At 43.8% G+C, this 22,718-nt stretch overlaps 1 protein-coding gene across 1 annotated transcript in view; it reads right to left on the bottom strand.

Annotated features, from left to right (window-relative positions):
• UBR5 (ubiquitin protein ligase E3 component n-recognin 5) overlaps window positions 1–22,718 on the bottom strand; it is a 120,666-nt gene that overhangs the window by 67,197 nt on the left and 30,751 nt on the right. Inside the window, exons 2-13 of the mRNA XM_049773823.1 lie at window positions 21,122–21,166; window positions 19,476–19,557; window positions 18,853–18,929; window positions 17,875–17,994; window positions 14,815–15,004; window positions 14,528–14,687; window positions 12,892–13,041; window positions 10,593–10,786; window positions 3,152–3,268; window positions 2,959–3,069; window positions 2,058–2,212; window positions 842–959 (exon numbers count right to left, since the gene is read on the bottom strand). Of these exons, the coding sequence (XP_049629780.1) occupies window positions 842–959; window positions 2,058–2,212; window positions 2,959–3,069; window positions 3,152–3,268; window positions 10,593–10,786; window positions 12,892–13,041; window positions 14,528–14,687; window positions 14,815–15,004; window positions 17,875–17,994; window positions 18,853–18,929; window positions 19,476–19,557; window positions 21,122–21,166 (1,519 nt within the window). The remainder of the gene's footprint in view (window positions 1–841; window positions 960–2,057; window positions 2,213–2,958; window positions 3,070–3,151; window positions 3,269–10,592; window positions 10,787–12,891; window positions 13,042–14,527; window positions 14,688–14,814; window positions 15,005–17,874; window positions 17,995–18,852; window positions 18,930–19,475; window positions 19,558–21,121; window positions 21,167–22,718) is intronic.

Here is a 22,718-nt window from a genome sequence, read left to right as displayed (position 1 = left end):
AGGAAAACAACTTGTAATAAAAAGCTCACCTAAATTAAGGTATTATATAGGCCTTATATACTCCTTAAGCATTATTATAATAAATATAAGCAGCATCCTATTTTTTTACCCGGAGGTAAATGCGAGTGTACTGAATGGGATGTATGAAGTTCTCAAGCCATTTTGGAATCAGAACCCTTTTTCATTATTGATTACTATGGACTCCAATCATCCTGTGTTTACGTGGGTCATCTCCTGTTGGTATTGATTAGTAAATTCAAACTAAGACATTTGAAAATATCTAATAATCCCTACTTATTGTCAGTAGGTACTTATGTGTCCTTGGTTTTGCCAATGCCTCAGTATCTGTCTGAGGGAGGAGCAGATGCCAGTTGCAGGCCTGCAGTACTGAGGCAGGGTGGAAGTAGGTTCCACGGAGACAATGCAGCCCACCACAGAAAGCCACTGGAAAGGTATACACAGATGCACTGGGAGTGTCACATACTGAGGCATGGGGCATGGGGCAAGAGAAAAACTGCTTCCAGAGAACATCAAGGCCATGGGAGCCCGGGGGCCCATTTAGCAGGGCCCTGCGACACACCTGCCCACAAGAACCCTAGAAACGCCCACCAGACACACAGAAAGTGTATCAGGGCACATAATCCACTCTGTAGGTTGCTGCATAATGATCCTTCAAACCAGGTCCCTAATGGCAGCTCCCTGTGCCACTGGTAAACCATCAGCAAGCAGCCCCCATGGCACCCCTGGCCTAAAGTGACGAGCCGGGGAGTGTCCTGCATCCCCTCCCTGTAAGGTAGAGAGAAACAAGAGGCAATGGGACAGGCCAAGTGTGGCCACTGACCTGGGTTCCAACCGTGATGTTTGGCATGGAAGAGATGCCAGCACTAGACTTGGGCTTTTTATTTTTGGCTCTTGCTTTCTCTAACATTTTTTTCCTTTGACTAAAAGGAACAACACCCCTGAAAAGGAAAAAGAAAAAGACAAAATGTGAAGCTGATCAAAAGCCCAATGAATAAACCTGCATTTATATGTATATTTAAACATTCTCAACTTGTTTCTCTCCAGTAGGTTTGTACCTTGATCATAGACTCAATATACACCTGAATCCGTTTTTATTATACATTAAAAATTAAGTCTTACAGGAAATTCACTAATTAATGTTTTCTTCTGAATTACTGTAATTTTTTTTGGTTTTTTGGGCCACACCCGGCGGTGCTCAAGGGATACTCCTGGCTGTCTGCTCAGAAATCGCTCCTGTCAGGCACGGGGGACCATATGGGACACCGGGATTTGAACCAACCACCTTTGGTCCTGGATAGGCTGCTTGCAAGGCAAACGCCGCTGTGCTATCTCTCCGGGCCCGAATTACTGTAATTTAATAGATATCTATGCATCCTACCAATTCAAATTTGTAAGGAACTCCTTGATAAAAGGCCTTTCATAACAAAAATAATTACATAAGACAAAATTAATATAACCAAATATTGTATGTTCTTTTAAAATATTTTAATTATATGATTGAATAAAAAACAAATTTGAAAAATGCCTTAATTTTTTTTAATGTTTTACATTAATTGATGCCAGAGTGATAGCACAGCAGGTAGGGCTTTTGTCTTGCACACGACAGACCCTGCTTCAATCCCGTCATCCCATATGATCTCCCAAGCCTGCCAGGAACGATTTCTGAGCACAGAGCCAGGAGTAACTCCTGAGCGCCAGTGGGTATGACCCAAAAATTAAACAATAAAATAATGGTTCACATAATATATTTTTGGGAAATATTTTTAAGAACTCCACGGTTTGGATTACAGTATGATTTTTGTCTCTAAAATAATTTTTAAAAATACATAAGATTATTTACCTCATACCTTTTAATTTATAAGTTTCTGCTTTTTAAAGAAATGCTACTTTGACCAAAGTGAAAGTCCCTTCTCTCCATAGAGCATCATGTTCTAACTGACCCCCCCACCCCCAGGGTTGGCATTCCACATTCAAAGCACCTATCTAAGCACAATGAAGAATATGCTGATAAGAAATTCCCTCTTGGGGACACTCACCACCAGTATAAATTGTTTTCTAGCTGGGCGCAGGTATAAAGGGCACAGCAGTGTAAAGAAACAATCCTTTCTCCTTGAAGTTCTGAGTAAGTTTGGGCAGTGTGCTCTAACTTAGAAGCCACAGAACTTAAAGTTTCATCTACCCAGGTAGCAACCTGAAGAATAAAAAGGAAGGGATAGGAATAAAAACACGTCATCTTTTCAGAACTCGGGTAAGGAAGACATTCTTGAAAGACTCAAGTTTTAGAAAAGGACTGAGATGTTTCTCTTGTTCTGGAGCCTTTGGTTTAGTGGTGGTTCTATGGGGGTGCAACCCAGCTTTAGAGAAGGATTTTCATAGACTGAAATAAATCATAATCTTTTTTTTTAGGCACTGATAAAAGTAAACATCTGTTCCACCAGACTTATTTAAAAAATGTACACTCTATCGAAACAAATTTATCGAAAGTATGCCAATCTATCTTCTAGATTCAACATCTCCTTGTTAGCTATTGTCTTTTCATTTTCAATCTTTTCCTTTCAAAGTTCTCTCTGAAAATGGATTTAAATATGCAGGTAGACCACCAACAGAAAGATTAAACATAGGAGCATTCAAGACTTTAGATGTAATAAAAAGAATTTCTATTTGCAAATTTAGTTTAAAAAGTGAGGGGGCAGAGACAGTACAGCAGCTATAGGACGCATGCCCTGCAGTGCATGTGGCTGATCAAGGTTCGATTGCCAGCATCCCATATGGTAGCCCGAATACCCCAGAAGTAATTCCTGAGTTTAGAGCCAGGAGTAACCTGAGAATTGCCAAGTCCAGCCCAAAACAAATAAACAAAAATATTAAAAAGCAAAGATAAAAAAACAAATTTAAAAAAGCCATTAACTATTTAGTATCATACAAAGCATTACATACCTTGTTGTTTTCTGTAGCTACAGTTGCTCTAATGCTATTTGCAGACAGGAGGACTATCTTTTCATTGGTTAGTCCCAAAAATGTTGCTCGTGGGTGATGTAATGAAGGATTCTTTGAAAGTATAAAAAAAATAATGACCATTTTATAGGCTCACATGTAAAACTATTCAAAGCAAGACATTATAATCTAGTACCTGTGCATTTCTGTACGGTTCCAATTCACTCCACTTCCACTGATAAAGTTCTCCTTTACTGCTCACAGCCAGGAGCTCAGAATACAGAGCCCCAATGCACGTGAATTTTGTACCATCCTATAAAGGAGAAGTGATATAATATTATGAATGTACTTCAGCTGCCAAACCAAGTGACAGACTTATCTCTTTCACCCCCATTTTAATTCTGGATCAGTTATGCAATGACTCCATAGGCCACACCTACACTAAATCTTCTGTCAACCTCAGAGCTATTTTCATCATTTTTTTCCCAGGCTCCCTTCTCAGAATGCAACTTGGTCACTTTTTGGCCATCTCAACCAGAACTACAGCTGCCAGGTCTGATTCTTCAGCCTGTTTCTCGGGGGGACTCACACCCCATGATCGAGTTGCTCAGTAAAACCTTCCCTGACCACATGGTCTATTCACTGAGATACAAAGCTTGTTCATCACTGTATCTGCAGTTCTAAGAACAATGTCCATAGTAGATGCTCAATAAACATGCAGACTGAATAAAGGGAGGGAAGAGCTGAAACAGGGAAAAGTGGCTACCAAACTCCAAACCAAAAATTCCTTCTCTGCAGGCTCCTGAGAGCTGCTGATACAAGTGAATTTTCTTAAGGTAAATACCAGTTGCAAGGTACTGTGCATGCAATGAACTGGAATGCAATTACAAATGATGAACAGCAGGAGCATGATTTTTGTTGATATAGAACAAATATCCAATCTTTCATGTCCTTACCTCCACACTTCATCCAAAAAAACACAAACTCCTGCCTTAGACTGACTTGTTGAAAAAGCACTATCCCTCTCTTTTCTATTCTCTCCATCTTAAAAAAAAGGGGGGGGGGGTAATACAAAGCCCACCAATTAGTCTCACTGTGTTAGCCCCAAGGGCACAATGGCCTTCCTAGTAACTGCCCCCAAAACGTTGTGGGCTGGGCACCAGAGCCCTCAGCAGCATCAATGCACCCAATCTCACCATCTTCTTCCCCTTCTGGATCTCATCATCCTACAAGCAGTCTTTCCTGACTCCAAGCAGTGCTTGTAGGGCATCTCTGTGAAGTAGCTGCCCAATTCCTCTGGTAGAATCTCGCCATTCCCCACTCATGCCCCCAGAAGCCCAGCACCCGCCCCATGGTGGGCAGTGGGTTAGATGGGAGGGTCTCTGCCTCACAACATGGTCTTGTAAACATAAAGACTGTGTAGACCAACATCAGCAGCTGCAGTGAACCCTTTCCAGAAGGAAAAGGAGCAGGCATGGTCCGGGCCTACCATCCTTCAAGAACAGACTCTGAAAGACCCATTTCAGACAAGGACAGATGGATGGATCACCAACCAGAGCAAGATGATGAGAAAAATCCCTTTATTTCTTGTCCACTTTTCATCTATACAGAGAAATACAAAACCATCAAAACCACTTGAACATGCTCGTGTCAGTGTCAACAAAATTTTTTTGTTTTAGTTTGGTTTTGGGGCCACACCCAGCAGCACTCAGGGGTTACTCCTGGCTCTGTGCTCAGACGTCAGTCCTGGCAGGCTCGAGGGACCATATGGGATGCCAGGATTCGAACCAAGGTTAGTCCTGTATTGGCCATGGGCAAGGCAAACGCCTTATGCTGTGCTATCGCGCAGGGCCCCCCAATTACTTTTGTTTTAATTGACTACTTATAGCTTCCTTAGATAAGTGGGGGCCTGCTCCAATCCAGCTAGATAAAGCAGATCAGCAGTTTCCTTATCCACACCACTGTGCCTTGTGCTAGAGCACAGGATACAACTACTTGTGGTGGTCTTGCCTCTGATGCCCTTACACTTCATTTTCCCCTCTCAGCACCAAACAGGATACAGGCAGTTGAGCCAGTCAAAACGCAGGTGGAAATAAATCTTACTCCTCCCAGAGCATTTGGAAATCAATCCAGAAAAGTAGGGCTGTGACTGTAAATCATGGTGCTGCATGGGCACACTGACCAGCTCTGCAACTCCATCCCCGCTGGAAAAACTGCCCCAGCTCAAATCAAAAGGTTCCTTGGAAAATCTCAGAGTGGAGGCTTTGTTTCCGGAGATTCATACAGCACAGACTTCAATGTCATTTTCTCCTTTCCTCCCCTGCGGTATCTGTTAACAATCTCTTAGCTTTGTACTGGACTCTGACACATGGCTGCAATACTATTTACTGGGTTTGTGTTTTCCCCTTCAGAAGTCACAGTAGCTTCTTGGGAGAGAGGTTGGTATAAATACAGATGATTACAATGAGTGAACAAGACAAATGGACAGGGGCACAGATGAATGCGCGCGCACACACACACACACACACACACACACACACACACAGAGAGATGGTTACAATGGGGGCCGGGCGGTGGCGCTGGAGGTAAGGTGCCTGCCTTGCCTGCGCTAGCCTAGGATGGACCGCGGTTCGATCCCCCGGCGTCCCATATGGTCCCCCAAGAAGCCAGGAGCAACTTCTGAGCGCATAGCCAGGAGTAACCCCTGAGCGTCACAGGGTGTGGCCCAAAAACCAAAAACCAAAAAAAAAAAAGAGATGGTTACAATGAATGGACAGACATATGGACAATGAGTGAACAAGACAAATGGACAGGGGCACAGATGAATGCGCGCACACACACACACACACACAGATGGTTACAATGAATGGACAGACATATGGACAGGGACACATACATACACACACAGAGAAAGGAACCAAAGTCCTAGTCTAACTGCAAAAGATATTTGAGAGATGAGAACAGTCACCTTAAATACTTATTACAGTTTTCATCTTGTCCATTAACATAACTGAACTATTAAGTTTATAAGCAAAAACAGGGCTCTAACCCAAAGTAAGGCAAGACCGGGGGGGGGGGGGGGGGCGGGGGGGGGGCGGGGGGGGGGGGAGGAAAGGGAAGAAGCAGCTGCTACTATGGGTGAAACCAACCCTTTAAAATGATGCATATGTGACTGGCCAATACCATAGCTTGAATTTAGAGGTGCCCATATGCTTCAGCACCCCTGAACTTCACACGCCAGCCACCTGTTCCACCTTCCTTCTTGCTGTGCTCAACTCTTCCTGTAACAGAAAGGTCTTTATGGGGCCGGGCGGTGGCGCTGGAGGTAAGGTGCCTGCCTTGCCTGCGCTAGCCTAGGACGGACCGCGGTTCGATCCCCCGGCGTCCCATATGGTCCCCCAAGAAGCCAGGAGCAACTTCTGAGCGCATAGCCAGGAGGAACCCCTGAGCGTCACAGGGTGTGGCCCAAAAACCAAAAAAAAAAAAAAAAAAAAGGTCTTTATTACTAATGTTTGAGATCAGAAAGACACAGGGGCATGGCCTACTCCTTCCCCTAGGTTCAAGACTACACTTGCAGAAAATCTGGCCCCAAGACTTCTCTCTCCACCTGCACTCACTTGGAAGTGCCCTTCATGAAAGGTGGGATCTCCAAGTTTTTTTGTTTGTGTGTTTGGGGACCACACCTAGTATTGCTCACGGATCACTCTGGGCAGACTCAGAGGAACATATGGGATGCCAGGAGTCAAACCCAAGTTGACCACGTGCAAGGCAAGTGCCCTATCTACTATCTAACTGCTCCTGTTCTTTAGACGCTGTTGGTCATTCCGTTCCCTCCCAAAGAAAAATAGATTCTTTCCCCTACCTTACAGAGGAAACCATGTGAACGGTTCAAGAATTGGCCCTTGGGGCCAGAGAGATAGCATGGTGGTAAAGCGTTTGTCTGGCATGCAGAAGGACAGTGGTTCGAATCCCGGCATCCCACTTGGTCCCCTGTGCCTGCCAGGGGTGATTTCTGAGCGTAGAGCCAGTAGTAACCCCTGAGCGATGCCAGGTGTGACCCAAAAACCAAAAGGGGAAAAAAAAAAGAATTGGCCCTAAGTGTCCGAACCTGTAAACAGGGGACAAGCCCTGCATCTGGCTATGACCACATTCTACGTAACAGCTTGTGGTCCCTGGGAACACCCAACTCTGCTTCATGCCACTTAAAATTCTCCCTCATGCCTAAGCAGAAAGCTTCACATTCAATATAGATACTGGCTCCTCACAGTTCTCCTCCTGGACTTCCAACACCCTTATGATCACTCCCAAATATGCTTTTATACTAGTTTTGACATTCAACTCAAAGACTAATCCTCAGAAATACTTAAATTTTTTTTTGTTTTGTTTTTTTCGGGCCACACCCGTTTGATGCTCAGGGGTTACTCCTAGCTAAGCGCTCAGAAATTGCCCCTGGCTTTGGGGGACCATATGGGACGCCAGGGGATCGAACCTCGGTCCTTCCTTGGCTAGCACTTGCAAGGCAGACACCTTACCTCTAGTGCCACGTTGCCGGCCCCAGAAATACTTAGCCCCCATCTTCCTGGCCAGGGCCAAAATCAAACATTTCCCCCACACCATCCATTCACAGATCACTACCCCTGTTTTGGAAGACCAATAAACAGGGTCCCATCAACGGACTGCTTCTCCAGATGGTGTTTGTTGTGGGCACCTAGATGTGAGTCATAGACGCAGTACTGGGGTCACCTGGGGCAAGGCCTAGATTTCCTTTAATAGCTTCTGACCCTCCCTCTGGGAGCAGCATTAAGCTGAGAACAACTAATAGGCCATTTCCTGACAACTGGGACAATATACACCACCAGCCTGAATAGTGAGGAGCTTTCTTAGTCAGCATTGAAGTTTCTAATGTCTGTCCTGATAAGAAGCTAATAGAAGCCATTCTTTTCCAATGACAATGTTTTAAACAGCATGTATATTACCAAAAAAGGTGGGAGAATAGGGACCTGAACGATAGGGATACTAGGGCATTTGCTTTGCAAGCAGCCGACCTGGGACAGGCCTGGGTCCTGGGACAGACCTGGGTTCAATCCCCGCTATCTCGTATCCACAAGCCTACCAGGAACAATTTTTTAGCAGAGTCAGGAGTAACCCCTGAGTGCCACTGAGTGTAGCCCTCCCACCCCCCACCAAAAGGCAGTCTTTGTTTCACATAAATTAATCACTACATAAAGAAACCAGGGAAGTAACACACCAAGTAAAGCCTGCCCATGAGAGGACTTCACCATGCACCTAGTACTACTTCAGAAACACTCTGCCTGTAAACTTTCTCATCCAAGAGGGGACACTGGCCAGGGAAAGGCTTATGAAATTTCTTACTGCTGAGACATTTTCTCTAGTAAAAAAACAACACAAAACAGAGAAGCAAGCCAAGAGGATGGAAGATGCAAAGGTAAAACTGAGCCCTACTACTGCTTCTTACCAACATGGACACAAACGTCAGAACTACACCATTGAGGAATGGTCCAAGGAGTCAGCAAAGCTCATCAAAAAAAAGAAAGAAAGAAAAAAAGAAAAACAGTCCATGGGGCTGGAGCAATACCGCAATAGTAGAGTGTTTGCCTTGCACGCAGCTGATTCAGGGCGAACCTTGATTCGATCCCCAGCATCCCATATGGTCCCACCACCACCAAGCCAGGAGCGATTTCTGAGCTCATAGCCGAGTAACCCCTGAGAGTCATGAGTGCGTTAAAAAAGAGAAGGAAAAAAAAAAAAAAAAGGAAAAGAAAAGAGAAAAACAGTCCAATAATTGGAGCCCCTTACCAGAGAAAGGAGGAAAATGCAACAAGGAACTTTTCTCATTCTATGGAAGTAAGTAAAAGAATGGCATTCAGGGAAAGTATGTCGGCTGCCAAAGAAAACAGAATATCCTTTTGCTTACAAAGAGACTAATTAAAATTCAGGATCCTGCTTGCACTGAAGCTTTCCACATGAGCTGAATACAGAGGAAAATCAAGCACATCAAGATGCGCATTAACGGGCCCGGAGAGATAGCACAGTGGTGTTTGCCTTGCAAGCAGCCAATCCAGGACCAAAGGTGGTTGGTTCAAATCCCGGTGTCCCATATGGTCCCCCGTACCTGCCAGGAGCGATTTCTTAGCAGACAGCCAGGAGTAACCCCTGAGCACCGCCGGGTGTGACCCAAAAACCAAAAAAAAAAAAAAAAAAAAAAAAAAAGAAAGATGCGCATTAACTAGGAAAACTAAACAAAACCAAGGGCTTGTATTTTCTTTTGATGTTAAGTATAATTTCAAGAGGAAAAAAAATCAGAATCCTTCTTGTCTACTACTAAGCTCAAAATTCCTGTTTCACTTCTACTTTAAAAAAAAAAAAAAGTCCTACGGGGAGAGAGAGATAGCACGGAAGTGAGGCGTTTACCTTGCATACAGAAGGCCATGGTTTGGATCCCGGCATCCTATATGGTTCCCGAGCCTGCCAAGAAGGATTTCTGAGCATGGAGCCAGGAGTAACTCCTGAGCGCTGTCGGGTGTGACCCCAAAACAAAAACAAAAACAAAAAAGTCCTACCTACTAGTTCTGGAACAAAAAAAAAAAAAAAAAAAAAAAAGCTCCCCAAAACAGAGGTGATGATTGTTGTGTTCCTTAATGAGTCTTTGAGGATTAATTTTCTTCACAGAATGAAACTACTCAAGTGGCCATCAGACACCTCAACTCTTGTCTGAGATTGGACCTGGGTGTTTTCTAGACGTCTATTATTGTCCTCCAATCCTGTGCTGAAGGGCAGGGCTCTGCCATGCATCCAGTCATTTGTCTCCAGTGTGCTATGTCTCTGGAGTCATTTGGAACAAAGTGCTGACTGCAAGAGCACTTCAATCAGAGGACAGCTGACAGATTCAAGAAATGCAGAGCCCTCCCATGCTTTGGCATAAACCACAAACCAGATCCCACAGTCACGGAGGACAACTTGACAAAGCAAGGCATCTTGGGCTAGAGGGGTAGGCACAGCACGGTACAGGTTTTGCATGTCTGATCTGACTGCATTCAGGTTTCAATCTTCCCCACCTGCCACCCCATCTGAATAATAACAAGGGGAAAAATGAAGAAAAAAATCACACTGAGAAAGGGTCCTGCAATAATTATGGGCATCATTATCTTAGGGGCTAAAGTACTGAAACAGAGCATCACTGTGTTACCTTAACCTACCTTTTAACTTTTTTTTTTTAATTTTTGGTTTTTTGGGCCACACCCGTTTGACGCTCAGGGGTTACTCCTGGCTAAGTGCTCAGAAATCGCCCCTGGCTTGGGGGGACCATATGGGACGCTGGGACACCGGGGGATCGAACCGCAATCCTTCCTTGGCTAGTACTTGCAAGGCAGACACCTTACCTCTAGCGCCACCTCACCGGCCCCTTTTAACTCCTCTTATTTCAAGTGGGAGAGTTATTTCCTCACCCCAGCTACAGGAGAAGAATCACTGAACACAAAAATCATTCATATAATTTATATGTATCTTTAACTAAAACAAAAGGCCACAGTGTTTTCCTTAGAATGAGAGTACAAAGGTAGAAAGCAGGGCCGAAAACCAGCTAAACACCCAGGAAAGGACAGGAGGGGTTCCAATACCTTGTCAGGCCACCACTGCAGATCCTCCCCCAGGGACACAGGGCTCTGAGCAGGCGCACTCTTCTTGTCAGCGTTCGGCTCTCCTTCTTTGCTGGTGGAGCCCCTTTCAGTATCAAATGAGGCTCCATCAAGCCACCTTCGTTCACGTAAACGTAAAACAGACTCACGTTCACGCAACAGCTCAGAGTCTCTCTCTAAGGGAAGAAGGAGAACTGGTATGCAATTGGGTCACACCAGTGGGATAAAAGTAAGCCACTCTCTAGTAAAGACCCTTCAGGATGCAACTAACAGCACTTTATCTACTCACAAAAATGGCATATAACGCTGTTCTAATAAACCTGACACGCAACCTCCACAGTCCTCTTTCTTTCCAGTGACTATGGAAGTGGAAAGCTAGCATTTTGAAGAACTATGCAGAAGCAGACTTGGAATTCCTACTGTGCAGTGCTTTGGTTCTATGTTTATGGTCTCGTGCCATCTGGGTGGTTCCCAGTGGTGCAAGGCGGTCACGTGGTACCAGGGAGAGAAGCCGAGACTCACACCTGTGCTCAGGAACCTGGGCCCCTGCAAAATGGCAGTTTTGTGGAGAACAACTCTTTCTTTTAAACAAAATTTGAACAAGGAGAATAAAGTTTAGAGGGGCCAGAGAGAGAATGCAGCAGAGCACGGCACTTGCTTTTGCATATGGCCAGCCCGGGTTCAATCCCCAGCACCCCAAATGGTCCCCCGAGCACCAGGCACGATCCCTGACTACAGAGCCAGGAGTAGCTCTGACCAGTCAGGTGTTTCCTCAAAACAACAAAAATTCTGAGGAGATTAAAATACAAATCATTAATTACAAATTATCCTCTCTAGAATTTTATAGACTGGATTGTTGTTTTTAAATGCTTGAAAAAAAAAAATCAGGCGTTTCATGATACTTCATAGAAAAATTTTCTGGAAAATTCAGGAAATAGTTGAGCAGGTTGAGTACTGCCTGGAGCAGCCCCGGACACTACCAAGTAAAGAGAGATGGAGAGAGGGATGCAGGGATGGAAGGAGGGGAAGGGGGAGAAAGAGGGGGAGCGAGGGCGAGAAAGGGGAAGAGGGAGGGGAGATAGAAAAATGTTTCCTCACAAAATTGCTTCTTTTGCAGCCAAAAAATTCTGCAAAGCCCCTGTTATTTAAGTTTGTGCTTACATTATTATTTTATAGAAAGAACTAGAATCAATAGTAAGTTTGGTCAATATGCAGGTAAAAATAAAAATGCTCAAGTACTATGAATCTCAGTCTGAAGCAAGCAATGTAGGGAAGCAAATGTGAGATGCGTAGCAGGAAGTGTTTGTTTATAGTGAATATCTGAGAACACATTGCTTATGGCGTTTAAGACAGTAGACATTTAAAATCTTTAAGACTATTATATCACAGGTTTGGTATCTTTAGAGACTGTAGGTTTGTTATTATAAAATTCTGCTTTCAAGTACTGGGCATTAACAGCGAGGTCTTACTATAGCATGGCATACTTCCAAGTTTACTAATGATTAGTAGTTATCATCTTTATTTACTCGAGCAATTTTACATTCTAGAAAGCGAAAATATTGCCTTAACAAAGTGAAAATGCAAGCTGAATCTATACCAAAATATATAGAAAAGCTTCTATATAATATCTACATCTTTCTAATTTTACTATATAAACCACCTTTTAAGGATTTTTAAGCCTAAAATGTATTTTGGCAAGCTAAACATTTCTATGTTATTGGCTTATTTCATCCTAATAAGCTTTTTCATATTCTGCTCCTCAGCCTAACCAGGATTTAAGATAAAATAGTACTTTAAAAAAAATCAGGGCCGGAGATATAGCATGGAGGTAGGGTGTTTGTCTTGCATGCAGAAGGACAGTGGTTCGAATCCTGGCATCCCATATGGTCCCCTGAGCCTGCCAGGAGCGATTTCTGAGCGCAGAGCCAGGAGTAACCCCTGAGCGCTGCTGGGTGTGACCCCCAAAAATTAAAAAAATAAAATAAAATGAAAAAAATCAAAGAGAATTATTTTCTGAATGCTATGTCACTATAAAGTAGAATTCAGCTTTTTAGTTCAGCATCCATATTCATAAACAGAACACCTTGATAGGTGTTTTGACACTCTGGGAAGTAAAATAATTTCTCAAGAATGAGTGGGGTTCTTCAAAATCCAAACCAAGGTCTTAATGCCAGAAGTATAATTCCAGCACCCAGACAGTAGAAGTTCAAACAGGGGTAGCTCTATAATGCTCTCATCGCACAGCCAACCAGTGACCACAAGGATATAAAAGCAAAATTACCTCGAGAGGAGCCTAGCCTGGAGAGTGATGAGCGCCGAAAAGAAGGGTAACCAAAGTAACTGATGTCCTCAGAGAACATGGCATCAGCATCAATAATGACACTAGGGTGGGCAGAATGAATGTCGGCATCCAAAAGAGACATAAGGTCCTCTGTAAAGAGAAACAAATTACATGGGACATAGAGAAACTGAAATCTCAGAAAAAGAAACCAGCTTAAAACCAAGGACTGATTATGGACATTGCCTAAGAAATAAGGCAATATTGCAGCCAGAACAAGAGCACAATGGGTAGGGTCTTTGCCATGCATGTGGCTGACTGGGTTTGATCCCCAGCATCCCATATGGTCCCGAGCCTGCCAGGATTGATTTCTGAGCTCAGAGCTAAGAGTAACCCCTAACCTCACTGGGTGTGCCCCCTCAAAAAAAAAAAGGGGGGGGGGCCGGAGAGACAGCACAGTGGCATTTGCCTTGCAAGCAGTTGATCCAGGACCAAAGGTGGTTGGTTAGAATCCCGGTGTCCCATGTGGTCCCCCGTGCCTGCCAGGAGCTATTTCTGAGCAGACAGCCAGGAGGAACCCCTGAGCATCGCTGGGTGTGGCCCAAAAACAAAAAAACAAAAACAAAAAACAATATAAAGAGCTAGGAAATGAAGTTAAAAGCATGAACATGGATTTCAATGATCATCAAACGCAGAGTCACTGCTTGAACTAACCATTAACCATAAGAAAACGGAATTGGAGTGATAGTACAGTGGGAAGGGCATTTGCCTTGCACACAGCCATCCCAATTCAATCTCTGGCATCCCATAGGGTCCTGAGCATAAGGAGTAACTACTAAGTATTTACCAGGGTGACCCAAAAAACTAACCTCACTCAAAAAAAGAGAAAGAAAAAAGAATCCTGGACAGAGTACAGCAAGTAGGGCACTTGCTTGTATAATGCCAACCCGCATTCTATCCCCAGCATCTCACATGGTCCCCAAAACCCCACCGGGAGTACTTTCTGAATGCAGAGCCAGGAGTAACCCCGGACCATCACTGGGTATGTCACACACATCCCCAAATAGAATCTTATCTTAAGACACTTGTAATACTATAGAGATAATATATAGTCAAGAAAAAAATATGTTGTGCAGTTTATCAGTGATAAAAGTATCAAAATAATAGCATTCCAGAACCTTCTACATTATATTCTTCAATGATAAGGCCACACACAGAATACACAAGTGTCTTTCCTGAAATCAATCACACGTTCGCCAAGCAATAATTTCCCTACTTTTTTTTTTTTGTGGGGGGGGGGGGGGAAGGTTGGGTCACACCCAGCAGCGCTCAGGAGTCCCTCCTGGCTCTACGCTCAGAAATTGCACCTGGCAGGCTCAGGGGACTATATGGGATGCCAGGATTTGAGCCACCAATCTTCTGGATGCAAGGCAATGCCTTATCTCCATGCTATCTCTCCAGCCCCAATAATTTCCCTACTTTTCCTCTGAGAAGCTTCAGTGAAATTCAATACATTATCTAGCATCCCAGGAAGAACAGTCAGACTCTCCAGGGTGCTTTTGAAACTTTGTTCCTTGATGAAAAACGCTCCCCGCACCCAATACCCCAAGAGACAGGAATCCAAGAGTGTTCAACCGACCTCCGGGCAAGTAGGATTCACTAGCGGTGTCGTCCCCATCATCGCCGTCTTCATCATCCCGGCTAAGCAGGTTATTGACAGCAAGGTTCACGTCAAGGTTTGTTCGCTGGAGTTCCCGGATAATGACACTCCTGGACTTGCCTTGTAAAACAACTTGGGCCTAAAATAAAGGAAGGGGATTGTGGCAGCTTTCCTGGCTTTCTATCTCTGGGAATCAAGCCTTTGAAACCCATCCCAAGAACAGCTTAAAAGAAAAGGCAGGGCCCGCGAGCCTACAAGGCCCATACCTGAGAAATGAGCTCCTCAGGGATGACAGATGCAGGGATGACGGGCTGCGGCTGACTGCCCAGGAGCCCAGAGCCTCGGTCTCGGCCTGTCCGAATAACTCGTGTCTGGCGGCGGGAATCCCGAGCTCCAGCTGATGACCTACCGGAGGATCCTCCTCCACTGCCTCCTACTCCAGAGCTCCAGCGGCTTCTACACAGGAAGAATGGAGGGCTTAATGTGCAGCCATGCCAGAGCTTTCTTCTTGCCCTGAACTGCTCTACAGCATAAACGACCACAAGAGTGAGACAGGGGCTGCCGCTGGATGTTGCCTAGCAGCTAATGGGGCACAGCTATGAGAATGCAGTCAGGCCTATGCCCAGCAACCCAAAGCTACAGGCCACACAGCCCAGCCCAGCCCCCCACAGCACAATCTGACTTATGGAACTTGCCAGTTACAGAGCTTTTTAAGGAAAGATCATTCTGGAGCACACTTTTTTTTTAACTAAGGTATTGTTACTATTTATCTAAACAGTGTAGTATTTGGGGGCCAGAAAGTTTGCCTTAGTCCCCCAAGCCTGCCAGGAGTGATCCCCTAATGCAGAATCAAGAGTAAGCCCTGGGCCCGGAGAGATAGCACAGCGGCGTTTGCATTGCCAGCAGCCGATCCAGGACCAAAGGTGGTTGGTTCGAATCCCGGTGTCCCATATGGTCCCCCGTGCCTGCCAGGAGCGATTTCTGAGCAGACAGCCAGGAGTAACCCCTCAGCACCGCCGGGTGTGACCCAAAAACCAAAAAAAAAAAAAAAAAAAAAAAAGAGTAAGCCCTGAGCACCACCAATGTGGCCCAAAAAATATAAGCAAATAATGATGTAGTATTTTTGTTACTGCATTTTTAGCTTGAGGAAACTAATGTACAGTATTGTGAAATGTGAAAGCATAAAATTCAATTTTACCAAAATAAAAACATACTTTTATATCTATTAAAATCTTTTTAAAAAGATCTACTAACTTTCTAGTCTAATTCCAGAAAAAAATTACAGGGCACATCTTGTCTTTGCATAGAAGACCAATAAGATTTAACTACCCACATTCTGTTCACACTAAAATTAAAATGCAGAGCTAGAACTCAAAGTTCTCTGGCCAGAATAAAACATTTCTTTGCCAAAATAACAGTTCATTAATATTGAATACTTCTACCTACCTCAACTAGGGGAAGCTACTCTTCTAGAACCTCATTTTTGCCTTAACTCACAAAGGGAGCAGTTATTCACTCCCACCCCATATGAGAAGAAAGTAGCTGAAGTCTGGAAGCAGCTAACAAGGCATATCTCTAGTCTCACAGATCACATTAACTTTGTAAAATATTACAGGAGTAGCTCTCTTAAAAGTGAATCCAGTTCTTAGATTCTACAGTGATTAAGAATTTGAGGATTAAGATGTAGGATTTCTTGAAATTTTCCCCATATATTTACAACCAGCAAAAAATACAACCAAAAGATTCCTAAAGCAATTGGTTCTGAAGAAAACTTTTGTTTTTTGGTACTGAAGCAATAATACAGTGGGTATGGAATTCAATTTAACCAAATTTGGGGAGGGGGGAGGGGGAGAGAGAGGGAGGGAGGGGGGGGAGGGGGGAGAGAGAGAGAGAGAGAGAGAGAGAGAGAGAGAGAGAGAGAGAGAGAGAGAGAGAGAGAGAGAGAGAGACAAGAACTTAAAACATTGAGGCCAGAGTGGTGGCGGAGACAGTAGGGCGTTTGCCTTGCACACACTAACTTAGGACAGACCATGGTTCGATCCCCCAGTGTCCCATATGGTCCCCCCCAAGCCAGGAACAATTCCTGAGCATCACTGGGTGTGGCCCAAAAACAAAACAAAACAAACAAACAAAAAAACATCATCATACCCATCAGAAAAAGAAGTGCAAAGGATCAGGCCAGGACCAAATGCATGCAAGGCAAGTGCCTGCCTGGCCCCCTATATTAGCTCTCCAGCATAATTAAAAAATAATAATAATAATACAGTGATCCAACCTGAGTTCAATTTCTAGCACTCATCTGGTCCAAAGTAGGGCCAGTAGTGTTCCCTGGGCCTGACCACAGAACCAGAAATAAACCCTGATCAGCGATAGGTGTGGGTTCCCTCCCCCCAAATTAAAAAAAAAAAAATCATGGCTATTAATTATCCACTGCATTATAAAAACACAGTTAATAATAAAGTTTTAGTAAAGATCAGAGGTATTACCCATTAAATTGCTAATAGAATGAGCTAAAAGGTATGCTCAAGGGAAGAAACGACTTTCCTTTAACAAACTGGATTCCACATAAAAAAGAGAAAGTGTCTTTGGAATCTCAATTATAAAGTCTGACTTTATCTTTGTCAACATTTTTTACATTTTTAAAAAAAATTTTCCTTTGGGGACCACAGTCAAGGGCACATCAGATAGGGCATTTGCCTTGCACTCAGCTAACCCAGATTCAATCCCATTTCCCATAGGGTTCTCCTCAGCACCATCTGGAATGATTCTGCCATAATCATATTTGATACTATGTTAACTGCCTTCTGATGCTTTCTCTGATAAGCCTTCGTCCAGATGCTGCTGGCCTGAATGAATTGGCATTACCTAGTCACCAACTGCCTAATTTCAGAGAACCTGACTAATTCAGAAGTCATGGTATCAAATTAATCAAACTCATCTTCCCAGGATTTGTATAAATGTCTTTAAACTAACAACCTAACATCTTGAGATAAAACACAAGTCAAGCATCTAGTTTGAAAGGCATTTTATATATTTAAAAAATAGAAAAGAACTTGAAGAATATACCACCATTGACCACATGGCTTAGGAAGCAGAATTAACATCACAAAAAAAAATTAAATAGTGCCCTTTTTCAAGCATCCAATAGGAGGATGACCATTTGTTAAAAGGCATGAACACATTGGACCTTTCTGAAAGGTCAGGGTCTTTGTGTATGATGGGCCTATGTGAGGTATTTTTAGCCCAGCAGAAGCAACCTGAGCCCCAGTGCAAAGGAGAGCCGGCAGGCACCTCCTTCCTTATTCCCCTGCCTGCTCACCACTCACCCCAGAGTATTGCCAGCCAGCCTGCCCAGAGTTTCCGAGCCGGACAGAAACCACGGGGAGTCACTGGTCCTCCCAGGCCTCGATGTCCTCCCTGCCCCCGAGTTGCTGTTCAGCTTTGACCTGGGGGGGGAGGGGGAGACAAGGAGAAAAATCAAGCACAGATGCAAAGCCAGCAAAAAGCATCTAGAAAGCCACACTTGGGCTCCAGCACTGCTCCCACTACCTGGCCTAAGGAGCACATCCCACCCCACTACTACAAACATGCACACACCCCAAGGGAAAACCCAGCAGCTGTAGCCCTCACCTCCACCTGCCCGCAAAAAACCTTTCTCTGGTCTCATTACAAACAAAAGGCGCCTCAGATACTATCAATCACTGAAGCCCCAGACCACCACTTTTCATGTATTCTCTAAGTATACAAACAAAAGGCGCCTCAGACACTATCAATCACAGAAGCCCTAGACCAACACTTTTCATGTATTCTCTAAATACTCCAACATTTTAAAGGCCCTGCCATCTTCAGATTGATTTTGAAGCATTTCAGGAAAAAAATGTGATCTAAAGTCATTGCATCAAGTCACTTGCTCTGCCCAATAATACACAGAGGAAGTCCCAAACCTCTTTCTCTTAGGAAGAGATTACTCTCTGGGTCTGGGAACATCATTTCCATTCATCTGCTTGAAAAAACATTATTTTCCTATTAAAAAGGACACCCTAGGGTGGCTAGCAGGGAAGGGGAGTATCATTTTCCTGGCAGACTATTTCTTAATTGGTTGTCTGCTCTGCTCCTGCTGGTGTAAATATGCAGCCACGCATCACCGGCTGCATCTATATGAAGCAACTATGAAGCAACCAAACTACAAAATTTTTCAGTCTTACTTTCGCAATGCCTTTTCTCTACTCTTGATTTGCCAAAACCAAAACATGAATCTATGCAGTCTTTTATTAAAAAGCTAAATAGGGAACATCATATCTTACCCGTCATTGTTATCAGGTTTTCCCAACTCTAATCTGTCTGGTTGTACTGAAAAGCCAATCCTGCAAACTCTACCATCCTAAAAATAAAAACAAACCAAAAAAAGACATTATTTCCACAGTGAAAAAAAATGCATAGAAATCTAAATGCATTCAAGAGTGTAAAAGCAAAGGAAATAAAGCCTCTTTCACAGTAAAAACATGCATTGGAATGTGATTTTATTCCAGACAGGGAGAGAAGACCTAGCAGTCAATTCAGAAGACAGAAATCAGCTCCCTTCACAAAGGTGCTCCCCCCTGAATTGGGAAATGGATTTGGCACCCATTCTGAATCATTTCCTCCGATAAAATCTCCATCTAACAGATTTTGAGTATGGGCACGCCTGGGTATCAAGAATGGCTCCATTTTGTCACTATGCGGTTTCAAGCTCCAGTAAGTCACTTAAGTGTTCTTTGGGCCAGAGAATTTATACCACACGTACATGGAACTACATACATGATTGCTAAAATATCTCGCAAGAAACTGCTGCTTGCCACAGCTGAGCAGAAAGCAAGAGGCCCTGGTGCATGGGATCTGGAGCTGCTGTTTCTCTCCCTCTCCCTGCCCGCCAAGCACCATGACTCACCTCAAGAAGAAAAGCAGCATGATTCGGTCCCACCACACACTGTTTGATAGTAGCCTGTTCCAACACATTCAAAGGGGGATGGCTGGGGAAGGAAAAGCAAGACAGGGGTGAATGAAGAAGTGTTTTAACGGTCTGTGGCCACACCCTTTAGTGCAGGGACGTGGAAGGCTGGGGAGGCTGCCATTCTTGACATGTTCCCAGAAAAATATTTTAATTATAAAATCACCTCAGGGCTTGTTTGTTTTGTTTTTGGTTCAATGAATTTTTTTATTTTTTTTTTTTTGGTTTTTGGTTCACACCCGGCAGTGCTCAGGGGTTACTCTTGGCTGTCTGCTCAGAAATCGCTCCTGGCAGGCACGGGGGACCATATGGGACACCGGGATTCGAACCAACCACCTTTGGTCCTGGATCGGCTGCCTGCAAGGCAAACACCGCTGTGCTATCTCTCCGGGCCCATGTTCAATGAACTTTTTTTAAAAAAACTAAAACAGGCCGGTGAGGTAAGGTAAGGTAGAGGTAAGGTGCCTGCCTTGCAAGCGTTAGCCAAGAAACGGACCTCAGTTCGATCCCCGGTGTCCCATATGGTCCCCCCAAGCCAGGGGCAATTTCTGAACACTTAGCCAGAAGTAACCCCTGAGCATCAAACGGGTGCGGCCCAAAAAACCAAAAATAAATAAATAAATAAATAAATAAATAAAACAAAACAACTAAAACTACCACTGGAAAAGCAGCTTTAAAAAAAATAATAATAATACCCGAGGAGCTAGAATTCTAGATGATACAAGTGGATAGAGCGCTTGCCTTGCACACAACCAACCCAGCAACCCATATGATCCCTGAGCCCCACCAGGAGTGATTCCCTCAGCACAGAGTCAAGAATAAGTCCTGAGCACTGCTAGGTATGGTTCTAAACCAAACATAAAAAATAAACATAGTGGGAGCTAGAGAGAGCCTAAATATACAGTGGGTATATACTATGCTGGGCATCTCAATGGTCCCCAGAGCTAATATTGGAAACAGAGATATATAGGCTCAGTAGCTTCATCTATGAGGCTGTGGGTTTAATCTGAGGCACCACCCTACCCCAAGGGTCCCCAAAGATAGATTTTTTTTAAAAAGAAACAACATTGGGGCTAAAAAATCAGGTAAAACAAGAAAAGTAGCACAAAATCAAACCTGGTTTGATTCCTGACACCTCACGTAGTTGCCTGGGCGTCTGCCAAGACTGACCCCTAAGTACAAAGCCAAGAAGCCCTGAGCATAGCCAGGTATAAATCCAAACCAAAGTAAATAAACAGCAGTGATTACTATTAAAGGTCTCCACAGTCATAGCTCTTTGTATGCCTTTTATTTAAGTATGACCAAAACCTGCAATTTGATTAATCCAACACTCACAAGAAGTTGTGAGATGATTAATGGTTTGAATAATAATGAGTAATGGCAAGGCTAATTCCTTCAAACCCATAGACCTTGCTCTCAGAAAGGGTTCTACAGCCTAACAAAGAACAGTATACCCCAAGGTTTCCTGGCTCAGGCAAAAACCCCAGTTGAGAAAACTTTCATAAGAGAGACACCTAAAAGGAGGACTTTTTCTATAGAAGATGCATTCTCTGTTACAGCAATTTAAGATAGCTTAAAACTCTTACCTATTTAAATTGTACTTGTTCAACTTCTCTGAAACTTCCCGTAACCTTTTAAAAGGAAAAAAAAAATTGAGTAAGTTACAAGTTCAGATCCTTTAATGCGAAAAGTTCCTCCAAGAGACATTTGTACCCTTACTTAAGATTTTAACAGCATTTAACCAAAAATGCTACAGCAAAAGTAATTTTACATAAGTATTGTTATATTTAGCCCCCCCAAAGATTTCAAGTCAGCCCAACTCAAATTCCCAAGCCTTCTTCACCCACACCCAGCAACAACTTGCACACTCAATCCCAGCCAGTCAGAGGGGGGATCCAGCCTCCAGAGCTCACAGAGCCAAAGTTCTGTGGACAGTACTTTAACATGTGGCCAGCACTGCGTACACTCTACCTGGGCAGAGATATTCTTAACTGTATGTGCATGTAACACAAAAGCAATAACCGAAGGCACAGACCTGCCATGACCAGAAGGCCAGGGAGCAGAGAATTTGTCTGCAAGAAACTCAGGTTCTATTACTGCACCACCAGGGCACCCCCCCCCCCAAGCAATGAGTCAGGAGTAATTCCTGGGCACTGAGGGGTGTGGTCCCCCACCCACTCTCAAAGGGATGTACTACAAGGGGCAGAAAAAAGCCCCCAAACCTAAATGACACCGAAGGTACAGTCCTAAGTTCCTGAGAGCCTTATGGAGGTGTGAATGGCACCACTCAAAACCAGGTCCCACCTCCCCCTTTTCAAAGCAGCGAGCTGCCGCAAAGCTGAGGCAAATATCAAAGGGCACATAACAAAATAACACACTCATAGCATCCATGTTGGCATGACCAGCCCTCAGGGAAACATCAGTGAGTCAAAGATGAAAATGCTCATCTGAACTATAAACTTCCTCCTGTGGGCATAAAGCCATTAGTGGAAGGATAACATGACAGGTAGAGTTGAAGAGTTTGATTCCACTGAAGTGACCCAAAACAAATAACTTGCCTTTTTTAAATAGTTTCAGAAACAAACCACTTAAAAACAAACTGAGAATTTTAGAAAGCAATAGAAAAATTAGGACGTTTAAGTGAATATAAAATCCCATTAAGTTTGTTCCTCCAGACTTAAAAAAAAAAAAATCAAACTGCAAACAACTGTACCATCAGATAAAAAGCAGTGCAGATGTGCCAACATAAATCACACCAGACAGTCAATTTGGAACTCAGAAGTCCAAGGCCATAAATATTACTGGAAAAGGTTGTAGGAGGGGCCAGCTGTCTTGTCTGCTTGACTTTCCTCTACAAATCCTATTTCCTGATCAACACCAGGGATCCAACTTAACACTGTCAATACTAAATGATCACGAGGCCTAAGCAAAAGTAACTTTCCAATGATACCATCCCCCAACCTCAGCCCCAAAGTATACTTATGCGGAGCTTGATTCTCTCAGATGCTACCTGCCCCCAATACAAGTTATTTTGTAGCTGCATTTCCTTCTGTAAACAAGTACTATCATGGTTTCCTAGAGTCCCGCTTTGCACCCAATGCTCATCTGCCCACTGGCAGGGCAGGGCAGGGCATAGGCCTATGTTCTAAGCCCAAACCAGTAGTAGAAAAGCCCTGAAGGTGC

The sequence above is a fragment of the Suncus etruscus genome, chromosome 5 (assembly GCF_024139225.1).
Source record: "Suncus etruscus isolate mSunEtr1 chromosome 5, mSunEtr1.pri.cur, whole genome shotgun sequence".
NCBI lineage: Eukaryota > Metazoa > Chordata > Mammalia > Eulipotyphla > Soricidae > Suncus > Suncus etruscus.
Note: the sequence above shows the minus strand (reverse complement) of the source record. Positions and strands in the feature narration are given on the sequence as shown.